Source organism: Ursus americanus, chromosome X (assembly GCF_024610735.1).
Source record: "Ursus americanus isolate L20-20 chromosome X, mUrsAme1.1.p, whole genome shotgun sequence".
Taxonomy (NCBI): domain Eukaryota; kingdom Metazoa; phylum Chordata; class Mammalia; order Carnivora; family Ursidae; genus Ursus; species Ursus americanus.
Window position 1 is genome coordinate 95,947,823 of NC_142164.1, and position 22,928 is coordinate 95,970,750.

Below are 22,928 nucleotides of genomic sequence, written 5' to 3' on the forward strand. Positions count from 1 at the left end.
CACTACTCTGAACACTAATGTACGCTTGTTATTCAATCATCCTTTAACCCAGATACCGGTGCTCTTTGCTCAGAAAGCTCAGACCATGTAGAAACAAGAAAAGAGGAGCACCTGGGTGGCTCCCATGGTTAACGTCCGATTCTGGATTTTGGCCCAGGTCATGATCTCAGGGTCATGAGATCGAGCCCTGAGTTGGGCTCCACGCTGGGTGTAGAGCCTACTTAAGATTCTCTTTCTCCCTCTCCCTCTGCCCCTACCTCCCCATGACTTGCATGTGCTCTCTCTCTCCCTCTCTCTCGCTCTCTCTCAAAAAAAAAAAAAAATAGAGAAAGAGAGAGAAAAGGAAAAGAAATGTGAAAAGATGTGTCGCCCAACAATAGTTGTCATCTCATTTGTCTTTGCAAAATCTGATGCCAGCTACCTATTGGATATCTATAGTCTGATGCTCCAAAGGCTTCTCAATATGATCATATGCAAAACTGAACTCATCATTTACACACACAGAACCCGTTTATCCATCTGAAATCCTTTTACTCAGTGACACCACTATTCATCCAGGTGCCCAGGCCAGAAACCTAGGAGTAATTTCAGTCTTTTCTCTTCTTCACTTAACATACAATCACTGAGTTCTGCCAAGTTTTCTTCCTAACCAACCTTCTCAATCCAACTCAAATATGAATACCAACTAGATACTTAATTACCTTGATGGTTTTGTTTTTAATTTTATAGGTGGGATAATGGCATTATGTGTACTTTCCTTGAAAAGCATTCATATATATTGGAAACAGGCTAAAGTATTCATGGATAAAATATTATATCAATTTGTTTCAAAATAATCCATTTGAGGAGCTGAATGTGTGGGAGTATAATGAAACAAGAGTGCCCATGGCTTTATAAGAATTAGAACTGGACAGTAGGTTCAAGGGGGCTATTTGTACTCCTTTCTTGCTTTTGTATGTATTTGAAATTTTCCATCACAATTACTGTATGAATCATGGTTTCCCATTGGCTACTGACTTACATGCAGAATCTCTAAAGCACATTTTTTAAAAGATTTTATTTATTTGACAGAGAGACACAGGGAGAGAGGGAACACAAGCAGGGGAATGGGAGAGGGAGAAGCAGGCTTCCCGCTGAGTAGGGAGCCCGATGCAGGGCTCGATCCCAGGATCCTGGGATCATGACCTGAGCCAAAGGCAGATGCTTAACGACTGAGCCACTCATGAGACCCATCTAAAGCACATTATTAAACATTTCTAGCCTCTGTTTCCTGACCCATATTCTCCTAATCCTTTACATTTCCAAAAAGTCAGCCAAATATGACTGCCCATCTTCCCTATCTTTGCGTATGTGTTACCTAGTAAGCATAATGCTCTTCCCACTTCAACTACTCAGCTATGTACACTCCAAATTGCACTTCCTTTATGAGCTCTTTCCTCAATGTGTGACCAAATATGGTATATGATTCATTCCTTCTTTGAACTTCCAGAAAAAGAATAGACTTAGAATGCTCATCAAATTCTTCCTTCTCATCTAGCTAGGGCTTCTCCACTATTATTTCTTCCTTCATTTTCCAAGCCACACCTTCTCTAACTATCACAGTAAGGTCCATTTCAAACTTCTTCAAAACAAGTAAGTAAAACTGTGCTTCACCTACCTTTGCTTCTTTTGTATTGCTCCTGGTACATGGAAGAACTCAATAAATGTTTGCTCAATTGACTTGTCTACAACAATTCAGATGAGCAAAATAGCCAAATTCATATTAGTACAACTAACCAAATATATACTTTTTAGAATTTTTTTGAAAATCAATATATTGAAGATGTGTATTACATAATGATCCTGTGGTTTGTGATTTTCCCTTAAATATAATATAGATAAAAATTTTGGTATCAACTTATAGGATACAGTAGTTTATTCACTTACTCAACAAAATGCATTGGGTAACCTACCATGTGCTGGGCATAGGTTTAAGTTCTGATAACCCAGTAGAGAGTAAGACAGATAACATTTCCTGCACTTGTAGGGTCTAGTTTAGTAGTGTAGAGAGACTGGTAGATATATAATTTAATGTTAGTCATAAATGTCATGAAGAAAAATGAAGACTACAGGGAATACAGAATGATTAGGGCTGCTATTTAAAATTGGTAGAGAAGACTCTTCTTAGATGAGAAAGAAGTGAGGGAACTAGTCATATAAATGTCTTAGAGTGAAAGAATGTTTTTTGGCAGAGAGAACAGCAAATACAGAAGAAACCTGGAAGCAAGAGAATGCTTGGCATACTTGAGGAACACAAAAAGGTTAGAGGCTGAAATGTTCTGGACTCAGAGGAGACTAAGAAAAGATAAGGTCAGAATGGTAGACAACTTACAACCAACATAAAACCAAGTCATTTAGGACTTTGTAGGCTGTGGTAAATATGATGGGCTTGATGAGGAGCCATTGGAGGATTTTGACAGAGTAGGAATACGATCTGAATTATGTTTTGAAAAAATCTTTTTGGCTCTTGTATGGAGAATTGACTAGAAGATGGGTAAGAATGAAGCAGGGGGATCATTTAGGTAGCCATTGCAATAATCCAGATGAGATGTAATGATACATTATATCAAAACTATAGCAAGGGAGATAATGAGAAGTGGTCAAATTCTGGACTTGTCCTGGAAGTAGAGCCAAAAGGATTGTCTAACAACTCGAATACTGGAGATTAAAAAAGAAAGATCAAGGGTGACTCTAAGGTTGTCAGCCTGAATAACTATATTTGATATGCCATTTACTGAAATGGGGAAAACCATTGGAAGAGAGGGATAAGGGGATGTAGTTCAGAATTTGGTTGGGGTCATGTTAAGTTTGAGATGCCCATGGGACATTCAGATGTCAAGAAAGCAGTCGAATTTGTGAATCTGGTTTCTGAGTTGAGGTTAGGGCTGGAAATATAAGTTTGGGAGTCATCACTGTATATAGTCAGTATTTGCAGTCATGGGACCAAATAGGGAATATAGAGAGAGAAGGAAAGAAGTGTCAAAACTAAGCTAGAGCACTCCAGTATTAAAAGATCAATCAGAGAAGGATTCAGTAAAGACTGATGAAGCAGTGGACAAGAAGGTGGAAAAAAAAAAAAAACCAGAAGAGTTCAGGTTACAGAAGCCAAATGAAGATAGAGTTTTAAGATGGAGGGAGTGATCAGCCATATTGAGATGAAGACTGTGAATTACCCATTGAATCTGAACATGTTGAAATCATTGGGCTTCAACAATAGCCAAATTATGATCAACAAGAGCCAAATTATGGAAACAGCCTGAACATCCATCAACTGATGAATGGATAAAGAGGAGGTGATATCTCTCTATATATGTATCACACATACATACAATGGAATACTACTCAGCCATAAAAAATAATGAAATTTTGCTATTTGCAATAATGTGGATGGAGCTAGAGGGTATTATGCTAAGTGAAATAAGTCAGTTAGGGAAAGGCAAATACCATATCATTTTACTCATCTGTGGAAGTTAAGAAACAAAACAGATGAACATCGGGGAAAGAAAAAAAAAAAGAGAGGGAGACAAACCATAAGAGAGACTTTTAACTATGGAGAACAAAGTGAGGGTTGCTGGAGGGGAGGTGGGTAGGGGGATGGGCTAAATGGGTGATGGGCATTAAGGAAGGCACTTCCTGTGGTGAGCAGTGAATGTTATATACAACTGACAAATCTCTAAATTCTCCTAAAGTGGATATTACATAGTATGTTAATGAGCTAGAATTTAAATAAAAACCCAAAATATTAAAAAAAAAAAAGAATTGCAAGACTGTTATTTCTGGGGTTTATAAATTTCCTTTTTTCTCTTTCCATAGACAGCTGATTCATTTCTGATGTATTTCAAATTTTCTGTATTGCAGAACATAAAAGACAGCTTGCAACAAATCTCAGGTCGGATTGACATCATTCACAATAAGAAGACAGCAGCATTGCACAGTGCCACCCCTGCAGAAAGGGCAAAGCTCCAGGAAGCTCTCTCACAGCTTGATGTCCAATGGGAAAGAGTTAACAAAATGTACAAGGACCGACAAGGGTAGGTAACACTTTTATTTTCCTAAATTAGTATTCCTGTTTTCAGAGAAGTCTGGAGTTCATTTCAGTGTTCTCCATGGAAAGGTAGGGCAGAAGAAAGGGAGAAGTATTACCATCATTGGAAAAAGGTAAGTGGAGTGAGAACAAATAATGATGAACAAAGACTAATGAACTGAATTCTAGAAATTTTTCTGTATGGGGTTAACATTACGTTGGAACCCTATATTACCTTCTAAAATTTCACATAATGCCAAATAGGTTTTGTCATTTAATTGAGGTGGCTTAAATAACTGTACAGTATAAAATGCATATCTTTGGTCAAATCTGTGTCCTATATATTTATAGCAGATTGATATTTAGATTAATATGTTTGAAATATAAGCTATCAGCAAAAAGTTGATTTTCACACTGTTCTATTTTGAAGGTGATACATAACATTTTGCAGTCCCCCTACTCTTTTTGCTATGAGGAATTTGTTAAGTTGATTTAAAATAATTTTTCAGGATTTACCTTAATTAACATATCTAGCTTGTGACCACATTTTCAAAAATTCACATATAATCCTTAGCCTCACATCACAAAAAGGTAGAATATTGTTTTCTTTTCCTATTTTAGGTTAAAAGTAATGGAGTTTTAATGATTTAAAATAATTTGTTTTAAAGATTGTAGTCTCAAGACAGTCTTCTTTATTATTCTCAGAGAAAATAAAATCATTTTTAAGAATTACAAGGAACCTCCCTCTTAACTCTCTTATCTGCCCATTTCTAAATATCCTTACTTCTATTTTAGTTCCTTATTTACTACAGTAGGTTTCTAAACTGATACTTAGAGCAGAAATCTCCATTAATTCTAATGATCATCCTCATTTTGTTCCCAATTATCTTTCACCCAGAGTTGTTTTTCTAAAGTGTAAGAACTTCAGTCCTATTACCTCATTCTCCTTGAATTAAGTCCAGATTCCTTGATTGGGCTTATAAAGACTTCACATGACCCTTGTTCTTTTGTTCAGCCTCATGGCTTATCAGTCCCTGCCTGTCCTACAACCTCTCCAAGCTCCATTTTACCAAAATACCTTAGAGCCAGTAAGAAGGGCTATATTGGTATTTTTTTTCATACATGATTCATGTATTACTGTGTATTAGTCAGCCATTACCATAATATGGTGGTATAAAGCAAATAAATGTATGTTAAAACAACATACATTTATTTTCTTGGTCATGGGTCTTTAAGTTGCCTGTGGTTTGGCTGACTGAGGCAGGGCTCAGCTAGGTAGCTGTTTAAAGCTGTGGGTTAGCTGAGGTAGGCTCCGGGATATGTCTCAGGTTAAGATCTGCTTATGTTATGGGCCACTTATGGCCTGGGCCCACATTAAGTTCACTCCCATTACACTGGCCAGAGCAAGCCTGACATCAGTAGATTAGCAAAGTAGTCTCTTCCTACTGCGGAAGGGGAAGAAGGGTGACTATTTGTTGAATGATAATCCAAACTATTGTTGATAGTTAATAATTAATAATAAAGAAATTTTTACAGCTAGAAATGACCTTAGTGATTTTGTCCTGCTTCATTATTTTACAGGGGAGACTAAATTACGAAGATGTTAAATGACTTACCGAAACACATATTAAATAGCACATCTGCATATTTCCATTTCACTAAAATGTTTAGCTCTAATAGGTTTGCATAGTGTATATTCATAATAAGTTACAAATATGAGAAAATGCATTAGACTCTTGGCATTCCTAAGGCAGAGGTTCTGAGACCATCATTATCACCAAATTCATGAATGCTGTAATGGCAAAACTCACCTTTATTAAATGTCATAAAGTAAAACAGACATTACTTTTTAGGCGAGAGCAAGTAGAGAATTAAAAGCCAGACTGATTTGTGACTGCTCACTCATTATCTAAGAGACCTGCTTTCATACCTTGTCTTCCCGCAAACAGAATATCAACATGTGTCTCAGTAAAGTTGCAAATCTCCAAAATACTAAAATTAGCTTTTTTTTTCCTTTGGACACACAAATAGTAAACACAATGAACATTTAATTCATGAATCCTGTGTATCTATGTACCAATCCATGCGTATGGATAGATATACAAATATGTAAAATAAATATTTAAGTTTTGTGGAAATTAACATTGCTGCTAAATTCTGTTTTTATCTAAGTCTTGGTGGGTATTCACTGCTTCTAAAAGATACCTACAGGAAATGTGTGAAAATAAAGAGATAATTAACCTAAGGTTCACCTAGTATTAGAGGAACATACTCCATTCTTTCTTCCAACAAACACTTAAGGAGGGCCAGATTCTCTGTGTCTTTACTTTCTTTCTGATACCAGCTTTACTATTCCTCAAATGGTTAATGAATTTGCCCCATTTTCTGGAAATTACTCCCCAAGCCTAAGAGGACAGCACAGTTCAAATGAGATAATAAAACTGAAAGCAGTTTCTAGACTACACATTGCTGTACAGCCATAAGATGGCATTATTGTGTAGCAACACAGTTCTTATCTGACATCAAGTAGTGATTGTTTTTAAAAAAAATCACTATTCCTCTTTGGAATCCCATTTAGTCAGATACTTTGGGATGGCTCACCCATACATGTAAGTAGTTAAATTCAAGGTGATTCTGAGCTTTAGATCTGATGTAAAGAGGACATGAGAGTAAGAGTAGTGATTCTTACAATACTGAAATTTTAGAGCAAAATGAAGTGTCAAAAATGGGGAAAGCAGGGTGAGGACATTTAAAAAAATGATTTCTTTCAGAAAATAAGAAATAGGAAGATAGTGCTACAGAAAAGAAGTCGGATGCAAAAAATACATATTGTATGAGTCCATTTATATAAAACTCAAAACGTGCATATTGGGGAGGTTAAAGGTCAGATATGGTTACTGTTGTGAAGAGTAGTGATTAACACGGGCAGGTCTCTTGATCTGGATGTTGTTTGCATTGATACGTTTCTGTTAAGAAAGCTTATGAAACTGTGCACTTGTGATTTATACACTTTTCTCTGTGAATGCTATACTTGAATGAATTTTACACTTAAAATTTTAAAATAATACATGAATTCTTTTTGAAGTATAAAAAGGACCTAACCTCAAAATTAAAAAAAAATAATAATAAAGGTGTATTTTACAGAAGAGCATAATACATTGTTATACTTTTGGCATTTCACCATGGACCTCTGAACATTTTATAATTGACCAGTACCTACTCTCAGATAAGTATGCGGGCACTACTGTACTAGAGAAAGTTTTTCCAAAGTTACCACCATCATGCTGGGACCACAGGGCCACATGTTGATAGGATCCTGGGGGATAGACAACAGGAATATGCTTCCCCAGGGATTTCTCCTTTGTTTAATTCCCTTAGTGCCAAGCCCACAGTCTTAAAGCACTCACAGACTCTTGCTGCCATTTGTACTGCATGAAGGAAAACGAGACAATGAAAGAAATGAAAGGGGGGGAAACAGGAATAGAAACCAAAGAAATCTGATTTGAAGAGAAAGTGCCTTAATCATCTCTGTATTCAGACTCTAGGGAATGAGAGTATAATTCTGCAAGCCCACTCCTAATGCAACTTTCTCAAAAGCATTTTCTATCTTACTTGTAATTTTTCTGCTGAGACATTCAGTAAATATTTTTCTCTCATGTCAAGGTGAGGGAAATAACCCCACACTCCTCACAGAGGAAAGGAATAATATACTAAACCTCATGTCATCACCATACAATTTTATCCTTTAAAGTGGAAGCTAGAGGGACAGATGCATCATCTGGGAGCTTTTCCAGAATTGTTTGTTCCTAAATGAGACATTCAGCTATTGCAGCATTAGCAGCCTCCTCTGTTTGTCACAGCACCATATGTAGTTGGGAAGATACATGATAAGCACACACAGGGTCCTGACTACTCAGGAAAGATTAACGCTGCGGCCTTAGAATTAGTCTCTACTAAATGTAAAGATTTTCATGCAAGATTGGATCTTCATATTCCCCCCTCCCTCCAGGTATATGTATACGTGCCAATACATGATTCTACTGTTAGTTTTTGAACTTGGGAGAATTAAGGAGAGGTTAAAAAAAAAAAAAGCCCTGAACATGGGAAAGTCTTTTTATATCTCATTCCAGAATCGGTGTTGTACTGACCAGGGAACGGATTCTCATGCATTCATTCATGGGACTGATATAGAGGAAGATGTGTTAAATTGAAGAAGTGAAATTTTCTGTTTGTGTCCCACTTTTTTTTCACTGTTGAGACCATGATGTATGGGAAGGCTTCTGTTTTGGTTCTTCACATCAAGATCTTTTTTAAAGAAAATCCTTATTTATTAAGTCATTGCTTTGATAGAATTCATTTTTAAAACTTAGTTTTCTATGTAAAGAGAATTATTTATCTCTCCAGATGTATCAGGAAATAGTCCTATTCATAGACATACAGGTACATTCACCAGTTTACCTAAGCATTTCAGAAATATTTACAAAATATTTTTAAGTTTACTGTTAACCTTCAAGCTTTCCCCAGTTAAGTATCTTGTTTGCTATCTGCTCTCCTCCATTTGTCTACATTGATTGTTCTGATTTATTTTATTGGGTCCTGGATATCAGAAATCATGTCAATTTTGCTTGCTTGTACGATGCCCAGTACAGCACATGTGGTTAATAAATACTTTTTGACGATAATGATGATGATGAAACTATAATTTGACAACACTGACATTTCATATATGCCAGAAATAACATCAGAGCTTTAAGAAAGGCAACTTTCTTCCTGCCCTGTCATTTTCTGTAGTTACCATCTGGCACACTTCACCTCTACACTGTTTCCTCTGCCTTATCTGTTCTCTCTTGTGTATTTCAGTTTAGGGTTGCCCCCTCCTGCACATCATCTTTTCTTTTTGCTGCTCTTTTTGAGTGTTTATATTTCTTCCCAGGCTCTGTAGAGTCTAAGCTAATCCCTATGTATTGTGAGTATTTTTCACTGGCCAGTTGCTGCACTTTGCACACCACCGAGAGGGCAATTGTAAGCCTGATAGAGGAGGTTTTGTTTCCACCCAGCAGCCCGAAATGAAGTGTATGATTTGACTGCTGATGCCAATTACATGGAGGTTTTACCTCCAGAGGCAAAGCTTTAAGCCACAAAAGATTAATCCCGTATATTTGGTGTTCGGAGGTATTTAATGTCCATGTATTGCCTACTTACCAGTCTCATTAAAACAAACCAATTATCAACAAACAATATCCTTATTTCGTAATTGTTATTTTTAAACTCTGTTTAAAACATGACTCATTCAGTACTGTGTACCATTTGAATTAGATACCTAAACTAGCCCTTGATGTAGATTTCCTTTTTTTGAACCTTTTCTTTAAATTCGTTAACATACAGTGTAATATTTCCTTGCCTACTTATAATTTCTTCTGAATTTTTTGTCGTTGACAACGGTTGGCAAAGGAATTGAATGGAGGGGATCTGTTGTATTTATTTAAGGAAAGGGCTTTTTGAAATGTATTAAATATAAGTTTGTTTCTACCTATCAGCTTATCTTCTGTATGTTCCTATTGCTATTTCAAAGCACTCCAGAGTTGCAGAGTGATTTGCTTTTTATGATAGCCATTTCATACAGGATCATTTGCCTTATATCTTCAAAATTTTCAGATTCTTATAAATCTTTACAGTTCACATAGAGGTTAGTTTAAAACTTGCTTCAAATAAGAAATTGACTGGATATAAAATTCATATAATCTGAGAGTTAACCATAGATCAATATCCTGAATCTTTTTCTCAAAGTAATTGAACATTTTTGTTTCCCAGGATAGCTGTATACACACATTTCCATTCTTCACCATAGATGATTCTATTTCTTCAGTGTACTGGGGCTATAGTTGGCTTGTTTGTTATCTAAATAAACTGGTATTTTCATTATTGTCAAAGGGAAAAGGTTCTAATACAGAAACTAATTTTATGCCTATAGGACTAGCCGCATTTTAGAAATAATGCCACTATTTAACTTTACTCGTTGTATGTTTCCTGGCTTTGTCATATCACAAATTTCCCTTCTTTAAATATACATTTTTCCCCTGTAAATGGAATAGATGAGTTTTGGAAGAAAACAAAACTGTGCTAAATGTAATCTGTCCAGAAAGTCTCTTTATCAATTAGAGTTTGTTTTGGCTTCACTAAGATAGAAGCATATTTTTTTTCCTCCTTAGAAAAATGTAGGAATATGCTGTCAAGGCAGGTACAGTGGCTATGCTCATTTCTGCTTTCTGCCTAGCTATCCTTATATGGTGGGCCCCAGTTCCCATGTTGCAAGGCAGAGCTCCCACCACATCTACATTCTAAGAAGCAAGATGGGAGAAGGGGGGGAGAAGTGGCAAAGTGTGCATACTAATTGTCTTTTAATGAAGTTTCCTGGGAGCTGCAATGTTTTGCTTATACCCCATTGGCCAGAAGTCAGTCACATGACCATACCCAAGCTGCAAGGGAGGCTGGGAAATGTTCCATTTATTCCCGAGTGCTATGTGCTCTGTCAAAAAGTGTACTCTTATGGAAAAACAGGAGAATGGGTATTTGAAGAGAACTAACAGTCTTCAGTGTTTTTGCAGAAGTGTATTTTGTTTTGTTTTTTAAGCATCCCTAAGAAATATATTAAACGGGTAGCTAAGTCTAGAATTATCTCCTTTCCCTACTCTTTTATCGTTTTATGAACTCTGAGACAGCTAATATCTCACTTTGGCTTCCTGAATTCTGCTAAAATAAAAGTAGAAGTTTTGTATCATTGCCAATACCTGCTTGTTCTAACCCTCCATGTTCCCAAAACATTTTCTCATTAATCAATTTTTGTCCGACTCTTTCCCTTTTTTCCAACAAAGCCACTGCTTAGCCGAGGAGAGAGATGGATAACTTAGTTGCCGTAGTGCTCCTGGAGTATATCTTCCCTACTGACTTTGACTTAAGTTGCATCATTCATAAATTATAGCAGTTTAGATTACTAACACCAAGAATGACCACTAAAAAATAAGGATTTAAGACCAAAGCAGAAATTATGACAGTGAACTGAAATTTCAGGACATCACCTTTTCTGAACATGTGAGATGGGCCTTGTGTAAGATTCAAGATCTTTTTTTGGCCACATCTATGTGCCAGACGTGCATTCAGTGTTTTACATATATGATTGCATCCTCAGGAGAACCTTCTTTTACAGATGAGTTGCTTGAGATTTAGAGGGAATAAATCATTGTCTCAAGTATGCATAGGAAGAATATGCCAGAGCCTGTTTTTTGACTCAAGTTATGAACTCTTGTCTGCTGCATTCCTTGTCTTTTATACATTTCACGTAGGATTTCTTGTATGTCTTATGCTCATTGATTATGTTCTCTCTTCCAGAGATCATTCTTCAGTATCAGTAACAGGAATATGTATAAAAACTTTCTAAAACTCTTGTGTGTGAAACCACGGTGCTTTAAAGAGATGTTTAATATTTCAAAGGTGATATCTTCATATTTATTATCTGTAGAGAAATAGATTGTGACTCTATAAGATACTTGGCAAAGCCAAGTGGTAAAGGATCTTCTCAAGTGCTTGAGGAGCCCTGACTTGTTTTTTGGCAAAGTCCTACTCATCATTCGGGACCCAGAGCAATTATTACCATTTGGAATACTGGTCTCAATTATTACCATTTGGAATTTCTGGTCTCAATTATTTCAGTCTCTGTGTTCCTAGAACTCTCTGTTTATATAGTTCTCTTATAGGTTCTTATCAAAATTTAAATATCTTACATCATTTTGTGCAACTCTGTACCGTCCAACAGAGTGTTTGTTACTATAGAGCAGCAGAAACTGTACCATATACTTCCTGTCTCCCCTAAGCCAAGCACAGTATAATTCTATGGTAGAATTAATACATATATTAATATGTCCTCAATACATATTTTTTTAATTGAGGATACCTTACATGTAAATGACAAACTGCTCACTCAAAAGTTGTAATATTTTGGAATGAATAAGGTTCTTGTTTCTTTGGTTAGCAAGAACTTCATTCCCATTATGGTTTATTCAACCAAATATTTGTGTAGGATAAATTTACTCATACTTACTTTCAGTTCTCCATAATAATACCGAATTATGACTTTGAAGTGTGGGTATAGCAATATATGAATAATATCAGATCTTGATATGTTCTTTATGGTATGTGAGAGAAGAAAACAGTCTCTCATAAAGAAAAATATACCCATTAGTCACTAAAGTCAACATAACTTCCTAGTAGTAGTCAACAAACTTTTTGTTTGCTGACTTACTTGCTTGTTTTAACTTCTGCTATTCTGGGGTGTGTGTGTGGAGGGATTTGTTACCATTACAAAATTCTGACACTTTAAAAATCTGTTTACTCTGTGAGAATTGCAAATTCTTGCCTATAAGGTGATTTTCACAAGAATTATTTTCTTATTAGTTTTTAGCTTATCCATGGACAATCTCAAATTCCTCTGGAAAATATCAGTTTCCTCAAGGGAAAGCTGTCCATTACAAGCTAAAAATGTGGTGTTTGAGAGATTTCTGCTTGAAACAAACATTTTAAAATTCTGTTTGGTTTCCCAAAATGGTTAGATACTTAGAAAAATAAATAACAGTTCAGACGGACATTTTCAAAATTCTTAATATTTGAATAATTTGTATATTTGAGTAAACTGTATATATACATATATATATAGAGAGAGAGAGAGAGAGAGAATATTCAGTTTCTCTTGCATTTCTTCATTTCTTTTTTTCTTTTTTTCATTTCTTTCACTTGTCTTTCTTTAATATTCAAAGATAACCCTAGAAACTAAGGATTGTCATCCCAGGCCTTTGTTTTGAAGTAATTCTGAGGTAATCAGAGATATAATCTTTATGGGTACCTACCATAAAGTGGTAGCACCACAATTAGGACATAGATGCAACTCTCTCATTTGTCTTTTCCCTTTTTCCATATCTCCTGGTAATGTAGGAGTGACCCATGGTAGCTGTCCACTGGGCATTTACCAAAGTTTGCCAGTATTGGTCAGTTGCTGCTACAATAATTGTGTCTAACAAACACACCCAGAATTAACAATAAATCATTATTCTAATGTTGAGGGCTACTTTGAGTCAACTCTATTTCAGGAGCTACTTTGCGTCAACTCTCCTTCAGCCTTTGGGACTATAGATTGAATGAATAGATCTCACCCATTTGTTTCGTTCTGGGGCCCAGGCTGGAAGGGTAGCAGATACTTGGGGCATATTAATCCATGGCAGAGTTCAGAACTCTCAGAAGGGCAAGCAGAAATACATGATGCTTTAAAGACCTTGACTTAGAACTGACACTATCTCTTCCATTGACATCCAATGGTCAAAGCAAGTCACATGGCAAGCCAAATTCTAGGAGTAGAGGAATAAACACTGCTCACCTGAACCCATTCCAAGAGTGAGGATACATATTACTACTACAGAATATAATTGGGAGTAACAATTTAAAATAATACACTACTCTAGTAGAATATTATAGCATCCATTAAGCATTTCGGATGATATGCATGTAACTTTCTGAGAAAATCCAACTTGTTGATTCCACTTGAAAATGTATCTTAAATCCACTTTTTTGACAGGCTTTATCTCTAATCCAATAGGTTGGGGGAAAATTATTTACAAAAAAAATAATAAAACCCTCCTGTAATATTATGAAACAGAAATTTAAAGACCCTTGAAAAACTAGAATATTGAAACAAACTTGGAGTCACAGTTTTATTTACCAACTTGAGAGTCTCCCTGTGCTTCGGCACACTTGGAAGTTGGATTTCCAAATAGCATCATGACTTTCCATACCCAGCTGTCTGCTGCTTGAAACTACCATAAGCTGACTATCACGGCTCACAGTATACCCTTGAAGAAGGCCATCTGGTTTATGTCTCTTGGCAAAATTTGTTTAAAAACAAGCAGCTGCATGACAAAGTAAGGAGGAGTCTCTGTCTAGCTGTGGTAAATAAGTAGGTTTGCAATGCACATAATAAAGCATTTTGTAATCCAAGCCAAAATTTCTAAAAGGGAAACATGCTTTTCTCACAAATAAAAGAAAAATCCACAGAATTCAATTGCACTGAAGGCCCTCTATCAAATTTATATCTCAGTGGCTTAATATTATGAGAAAAATGAAAGTCTGTTTGTGTTTAGATACACCCTTCTGGTAATAACTAGTTTTTGTGTACTTATATAGAATCCAATGATTGGAAATTATTTTTTAATTACATTAGAATTCAGATTTCTTAAAGACCTCTTCTTTGAATCCAAACATTAGTTGGTATTAATGATTTATTGAACATTCTTTCTTTCCTTCTACCAGGTCTCTGTGTATCCCATTATACTTTATCTCAAAAAACGTACAGGCTACTTTTTTTTTTTTTTTTGAGAGCATGAATTGATTTTCCAGTTCAGTTAAGTATATTTTTTCTTAACTCCATCTATGAGGTCAGAGTAGCAATGGTTAAGGTTGATTTTAGTGTTAATAAAAATTTTGAGGTTAAGAGTGTTGGATTGAGTTTCTCCAAAAGTAAATCCTGAGACAAGGATTTGAGTTACGGTTGTTTACTTGGGAGCTGATTCAGGAAGCTGTGGTACAGTAGTGTGGTGGTAAGCAAGGGAAGATGAAGTAGCTTATGTGGAATATTAGCAAGCCAGCTACTACTGTGGGGGCCTGGAGCTTAATTCCATGGAAAAAGGCTGGAAAGGTATAAAACAGATACATCTCAGTCACTTTAAGCAAAAGGCATGCATGAGAACTGTGATGTTTATACTCCAGTTCTTATTAGTCATTTTTAAGGGCTGCTCATTGTGTCCTGCTTTTGGGTGTAGTGTGTTCTCTACTTTAAAGAAAGTCCTCAGACTAAGACTAAGTGGCTGTTGAACATTGGCCAGGTCACACTGGAGTGTCAAGAGTCATGAGAGTGGGTGAAGGTCCAACAGGATCTGCTACACTGTGGAGGGGTGGGCATTATTCCAGTTAATAAGGTCCACTCTACTTCCTTACCCAGCTGTTCACTTTTCTGCTTATTTGTGCTACCTTTCCGATTTCTGCAGTTCTCTGGATCATGCCTTACTCTAAGTATTGCATGCTGAGGCTTGTGTCTTTATTTCTCATTCTTCCCCATTGGCTTGTTTTTCTCTGTTTACTCTTTTACTGATGTTTACCTTTATTATTTGTTACTTCTATGTTATTTCTAACTGTGGTTAGTTGGCTGAAATATTGAGTCTTGTGTTAAAATTTTAATAAGGACTTAGACAGTTTTTTTTTTTTAAGTGGAATTCATACCAGTTAGAGACACAATTAGAACTAAAGATTAAAGGTCATAGAGACAGTCCTGCTTAAGTCAAATTCGTGAATGGCATAAAAGACTTGAATTTTCTATCACCAATAAATAACTTCTTTGGGAGATTTTTTTTTAAAAGAGTTAATTTAGGAAAATTTTATTTGTATTCCCAGTTTATTCCAAGTCTTCTGCAAATTATCCAACATTATTGTTTCTAGTATCAAAGGACAAGTTAAAATCATGCTTATTTTTTTATAGTTGCAGATTTCTTGAAGGTTTCTATTACTTGTTTGGATAAGCAGACTACATTCATGGTGTTGGTTAGACATTCTTTACTCATTCTCACATTTTCAAAGTTAAAGTCCTGGAAGATAAAAAACACAATTTTGGATGTCTCTAGAGAAGCCAAGAATAAATTGGTTTTCACTAGAGATGAATCAAGACAAATTTTACTCATTAGTTAGTTTTACCTCGTGATCAGAATTCTTTGCCACATGAAAATCATTTGCTTTATGAGTGGTAACATGAAGAGTAATGAGAATGATTAGAGATCTAGAAGACTTGACAGAAAAAGAGCAAAACTTTTTTAAAAAGTAGAAAGAAGAAAGTTTCAGGGAGACATGCACAAGGCTGGAAGTATTTTAAGTTTAAAGAACACAGAAAATAAGATAAGTGAAAATAAGACAAATGAAAAAGAAAATAAGATAAATGAAAGTCCTTAGTTTATTGAGAAGAAAGAGGACTGCAATTTGTGTGAAGGTTGTTTTGTTTTCTTTTGTTTCTTAGTAAGGAAATACCTGTGGAAAATCTGGGGAATTAGGAAAGCTAGACCTTTATAACTGTTGTTTCAAAGGTCACCAAGGAAATTAAGTTGTAGATTGAGTTTAAAAGCATTGGAATTACTTCCAGTCCCATTTTTTCAGGATTTTGTGCACAGCAAGAAAATAGATCACAGCATAGCTAAAGGGGAACATTTAGGTTTTCACTAGTCTCACTTCAGACTGCTTCATGGACCCTTTGGGTTTGGTGATTTATGTCAATCATGAGAGGTGCAACCAGTTATTGTATTAAAATAATAATTATTATTATACAACCATTTATTGGTGGGACAGGGCCATGTGATTTCTTGAAGTTATATCACTTAAAGAAAATGCACTAAGAGCTATATCTTGTATGAAGACTACCCTTAATCACTCTCATCAATGGCCATAAAGTCCGATTCCTTATCTGTGCAGTGCTTCAGTATATCTGCTTTTGCTTTAAAGCACTATACTCATAAGAGATGTCTTTTATCAATGATATTTTCCAAAAACTGTATTATAGGGAATAACTGTGAATATTAGAAAATATAATAGACATGAAATGTTTTTCATGAAATAGCTCTCTAAATGATTTTCATGATAACATTTCTGCCCATGATGTCTAAATCTTTGTATCAAAGACGGCAAATGGACAGAACTTAAAAGACTTATCTCACAAATGTTCTATTATTAATAAGATAACGGAATTTGAAGACAAAAAGGCAAAAGAAAATGCAGTTTAGCCTTAGTAAGGAAACTTGGAAAGTAAAATGGACTGATTATACTGCCTTTTTTACAAACATGGGTTGTTTTTCTACATTAAAGAAATCTGTAGACAATAGATTTTTATTCACTTTTTATTCTGCTGAAAGCAGTAGTCTCAGACTATATGAGGACAGTTTGGAAGTGAGTTTCATTTACTTTTCTTCCTTTGAATGTCTAATATATGAAATGATTTTTGCAATGAATACCTAAGGGATAGTGGAGAGTGGATAGAAGGGCAGGAAAGAATGATTTCAGCTATTGGGCCTTGTTTCCCTATGTCTATCATTACATGGAAGATTTCTGCTACCACTCAACATCCTGATGGGCTTCCTGTAGGGGGAATTTTTCTCTTCTTTCATTTGTGTTCCAGGGCTAAGACATGTGTTTCATGTTACTAGGTAGTAACAGTCAGTTGAAGTTTTCATGAAAAATGTTCTCTTTTCAGCCTAAGGAAACAGTTTTCATGGCAATTAGATTTAGTGAACAGTGACCCCCAAAAAGTTAGCATCTAGTTAATTCCATATATGTTAATGGTATCATTTTAATAAATTTACAAAATAAGAGACCAAATTTTGCCAAGTTCCTGACAGTAACAGTAATAAAATGTGATTTCTATTGGCATGTGTTCACATTATTTTGACATGGTGGATGGATCTGGTAAGATTGATAACAAAATGTGTGTTCATGTACTAAAATTTAATGACAGTTATTCTTCCAACATATAACAGTGTCCCTAATTGCTGACATTCTGCAAAAGAGTCTCTGTTATCACATGCCAGGTGTTCACCGTATCTCTTTCTTGAGTTTTCTTTAAAGACTTATATCTTATTTTGTTCCAGAAATCTAGTATTAAGGTGAAGAAGCAATGAACAGAAAATGGTTGTTGTTGTATGTAATGAATCTTTAAGAATACTGATAGAAATTTTCATGATGTTATTTAGATCATATCTTCAGGTATGTACTTCTGTTTTATGCACTTAAAACACCTGTACCTTAATGAGGCTTCCCGATTCCATGAAGATAGCACCATTATTTCTTATAAGGTCCTCAGGCAAATACATTTCTTGTCCTCTCTTTATTCCTCCCTGTACTTCGATTCCACATCTCAGCATTTATCAAGTTCTGTAGACTCTTCCTTTACAACTGTTTTCATGTCCTCACTTTCTTTTCATTCTTCTTGACATCAATTTCAAGTCAATAGATTCCTTGTAAGAGATCTCTCCCTACCCAAACCCCTGTCTATTTTGACAGATTAATCTTTCTAAAAGAGTACTTGCTGCTTCACATTTCCCAGCATAGAAGCCTTCAGTGCTTCTCCGTTATTAGCCTTGGTTTCAAACTGGTAGCCCCTCGAGACAAGAGCGCTGGTGGATATGCTTTGCCCATTGTTTTCTATTGCCTGCAGGGAGCTTTAAAAGGCACTGAAACAGGACAAGGGTTGGACTGGTCAGTATAATCAGTTTAGCACTTACTGCCTTAAATCTTGTAAGAGCTTTACAATTTTATATGTCCTGCATGTCCCCTGAAGGCATTTGATTTTATAACCCCTTAGCCCCGAGGCTAACATCTAAAATTCATAGTCTAAGATTCACAGTCCTAACATAGCTTCTCTAACAATTTTATGAACTCTACAGCTAACTGGACTTATTTTATCAAAAATACCCTTATTTTACATACCTTTGGAATATAATTTTACATATACAAATCCTTCCCAGCCATCCATTAAGAAGCTTTGGTTATAAGAACCAGAAACAGTCTTCATTTATCCTAAGTGAAATTAAATCTGGTAGGGGAGATATTGGATAGTTCACAGAAAGTAAATAATAACAGCAGCCATGGCCATGAAAGAAGATACTGAGAACTCAGAGCTCATGGAAAGTTACTTTTATGGATGCTGCCGTTAAAATGGGTTAGCTCTAACCTCTCCTGTCCCTGCTTTTCTTAGGTCTAGATTCTAGTTCCTAATCTAATTAGTCTAAATTGGATCATTGTCCCCTTTATAGAGTTTGGAGAGCGCAAGGGTTAAAAGTTCCCCCCAGATTGTGTGTAATGAATGAAGATTTCCAAGGAAAAGCAGGGTACCACTAACCAAAAAGTTGAGCTGTTTAGTCAGAGCAATTAGTAATAGCTGCCACAATAAACTAAACCTTAAGTGTCAGTGATTTAAATGCTTATTTTTTTTGCTCTTATAAAATCTGATGTAAACAGGCAACTGTCCTCCATACAGTGACTCAGAGACCCAAAATGCTTTCATCTCTGGTTTTCCCGTCTCACAATGTAAATTTCAGAGCAGTTGCCAAAGTGGAACTGAAGAGTGGACACTGATTAAGTGCCTCAAACCAGAAGTAATGCATGACTTTCCTCACACTCCTGTTTCTCAGGATTCAGTCATATTAGTACTAAAGCAACTTCAAGGGAGTGTGGGAAACATAAGGGATACTGGGAAATCCGGTGAGCACTAATTTCATCCACCACAGAAGGAACATTGGACATTTCAAAAAAGAAAAAAAAATATATCCAATACATGATGATCCTTCAATGTCCTGTTCAGTTGCTACCTTTTCCATCAAGGCTTTCTTAATCAACTCAGCAGGAGATGGTCTCCAACTCCTTTGTTCATCTGGAGCATTTTACTCCACTCATTGATACTGGCTCCTGTTCTGATAACTTATAGCTCTTCCTTATTCCAAATTATTTAAATTCTTATGGGACAATAATTAAGATTATAAATGTATTTTGTCTCCCCATAATATCCAAAGCATAGCAGAACAATCTCTGAGGCCAGTGTAGTAGTATTTTCTTTGAAACTGTGCCCAACACAAAGTACATAGAGGATATTTAATAAAAACTTGTCAATTAGTTTTTCAGGCACATAGCAAATTTCTTACAGTATTCCATGTTACTTTATGTTTTGTTGACATTGTGGTCATCATGACCATAAATTTAATACTATAAAATTCTGTTAAAATTATTTTCAAGTAAAATGTAAGAGTCTTGTGTATATTTAAAGAAAACTTTATATTTCATATTAGTGAATTATACACATAGTCATAGAAAATTTACAACATAGCAGTAAATGACGCAAAAGGTAGTATTCGCATTAGAATGCATTCTACAGAAGGTGTTTTAAATTTGAAAAGTAAGCATGGACATGTATTAAATGTGAAAAATAAATCCTCAAAAATATTTCACCCTCTTGGGTGAGATCTAAAAATACCAGTCATTATATGATATGACTGGATAGAATTTAAATAGTTATGATTTTAATGAAGGATTTCCTGTGCTATTTGAAATTGAATTTTTCTATTAAGTAATAGGATTTTAAAGCTAAGCAAAAAGTACATTGGCAAAACAAACAAGATTTACTATGTTATCTTAAGTGTATCCTAAATCCTCTTTAATATTGTGGATAAGGTATATATGCTTTTAGTTTCCAACCAGTTCTGTCTATAATAATTTAAAATAAACTGTTATTTATATCTTACATGATGCCATGTGAGCACACAATTTTTAGTACAGTGATAAAATTCCATTGAATTATTTTGGCTATTTGGTACCTGAGACCTATTTCTGAATTGTTTTTTTTTTCTGTTTGTGTAAGTTGTTCTCCTCTATGATCTTAGCTACAGCTATGTTCAAAACAGTGAAAAGGGGTATTTTACTTTGGTGTTTAGCATTCTGAAGGTAGTGTGTTTTCAGTCATACATAATACATAGATCTGATATATTTTATATCTAAGTATTTGGAGGCCAAATTATTTCACAATTATATAGCTCAGCCTCTCCAGACTCAGGTACTTTCACTTGAAACAATTTTCCTATCCTCATCTTCAGTAAAGGAAATGTGCAACATTGTACTGATATGGAAATTTTATACCTAAGTTTTCTATCTAATGTATAAAGTAGTGACATAGCTTAGTAATTCTCTGATGAGAAAGCAAGATTTATCTGGAACAGTTGAGTCTGGATATTATTGGATTAATTTCATTTGAGATTGTGACTTCCGTGTGGCATTCTCTTCTTGGTTTCTCATCTACAGGCTAAGAGTAATGTTCTGTTGTTTCTATCTCCCTATAGGAGAGATCTTTTAACTTTTTAAATACTTGTATGCTCTGTGAAACCAAGGAATTGGTGGCACAATTTTCTGTAATATGAATCAACAATTTTTTTTTCTGTAAAGTGCAATTAGTAAATATTTTAGGCTTTGTGGGTCATATGGTCTCTGTCATGGCTATTCAACTCTGCCAATTTTGTGCATAAACTACCATAGTCAATGTGTAAATGAATAAATATGATTTTATGTAATAAAACTTTCTTTTTAAAAACTGGCCCAGCTCCTGAAACAATTAAACATAGAATTAGCTTAGAACAAGTAATTTTACTTATGAGCATATACCCAAAATAGTTGAAAGGAGGAGCTCAAACAATTATTTGTACACCCATGTTCAGTGCAGCATTATTTGTAATAGCCCAAAGTTGGAAACAATCCAAATGTCCATTGACAGCTTAATGCATAACAAAGTGTGGTATATCCTTATAATGGAATATAATTCAGCTTTAAAAAGGAATGAAATTTTGACCATGCTACAACAATGGATGAAGCTTGAAGACATTATGCTCAGTGAAATAGGCTAAAAAGAAAAGAAAAAGTATTGTATGACTCCATTTATGTAACGTACCTAGAGTAATCAAATTTGTAAAGAAAGTAGCATGGTGTTTGCTGGGGCCTGGAGGTAGGGAGGAATGGGAAATTGTTTAATGGCTATGGAGTTTTAGTTTGAGAAGATGATATAGTTCTGAAAAATGGATAATGGTGATAGTTACACATCATTATGAATGTACTTAGTATCATTGAATTGTATGGTTAAAATGGTAAATTCTTTTTTTTTTAAATCATACCACCACACAATCTGACATTCTACACATCTTAATGAGGAAGAGTAAGTAAGCTCTAAGAAAATCCTTTGCAGAAAAGTTTTCAGTTTTACATATAAAGGGAAAGGAGATGAGGATGAATAATAATGACACAGAGGAGAGAAAATTGTATGAGGTAAAATCAATTTTAGATTGGTATAAAAATGAATAATTCCCCAAGGGCAATTAAAAGAGGCAGACACAGATGAGTAAGGATGATAAAACAAAGAATTGGAAATATCAAGTGTGAATGATTCTCATAAAGTATATCCTTCCTGAAAGCTTCCAGGACTATCTTGGGCTCAGCATGTTCTGCTACCCAACTAAGTTCTGCCACCGACCTTATATATCTTTGTATCCTCAACAAATTTGAATAGCTGAATGGTTTTTTTGGCACTGAGCATCTTTAGGACTTGACTTAAACTCCCTGCTGAGAGAGAAAACATCTCAATCAGTTAAGTCACCATGTAGTAAGCAACTTCTATTGTCTCTGACTTGATGGAGTTCAGAAAGTAGTCATAAGCTCCTGAAAACCTTAGCCTCTTCAATTTTCCATTTAACTGAAGGTCAGAGTTAGTGATTAATCATTTCTTTTCTTTATCTACCTTTTTTTTTTGGAGTTACATATAATCTCTTAAGTTTGCCTGTAAGCTCACTCCTTAAAGACCTGGACAGTGTGTTTTATCTCTGCAGCCTCAAAACCCACCATGGTGTCTGGAAGATGCTAGGATACAGCAGTTTTCCTTCACTTCCCTAACCCTTTATCAGTAATTAGTCCATCAAGAAAGATATATAAATCATGTGCCATTTATTAAGCATATGCTAGGCACTGTAATATTCATCAATAAGTAACAACACCATTCCCTTCTTACTTTTCATTTATCTATTTACTTGTTTATTCAACAAACTATAATTAACTTCTGATTATTCCCAAGAACTCTACAGAAACTAACAGAGCAGACATTGCTTTTGCCTTCTTAGAGCTTATAGTTAATGGGGGAGACATTTTTAAGGCAGGAGCCATACATATAAATGTATATTTGTAAGATTCAGTAATTACTATTATTGAAAAT

At 35.2% G+C, this 22,928-nt stretch overlaps 1 protein-coding gene across 11 annotated transcripts in view; it reads left to right on the forward strand.

Annotated features, from left to right (window-relative positions):
* DMD (dystrophin) overlaps positions 1-22,928 on the forward strand; it is a 2,097,152-nt gene that overhangs the window by 977,972 nt on the left and 1,096,252 nt on the right. For all 11 annotated transcript variants that reach the window (XM_087859359.1, XM_087859361.1, XM_087859356.1 and 8 more), the window contains one exon: positions 3,898-4,070. In XM_087859359.1, coding sequence (XP_087715485.1) covers positions 3,898-4,070 — 173 coding nt within the window. The remainder of the gene's footprint in view (positions 1-3,897; positions 4,071-22,928) is intronic.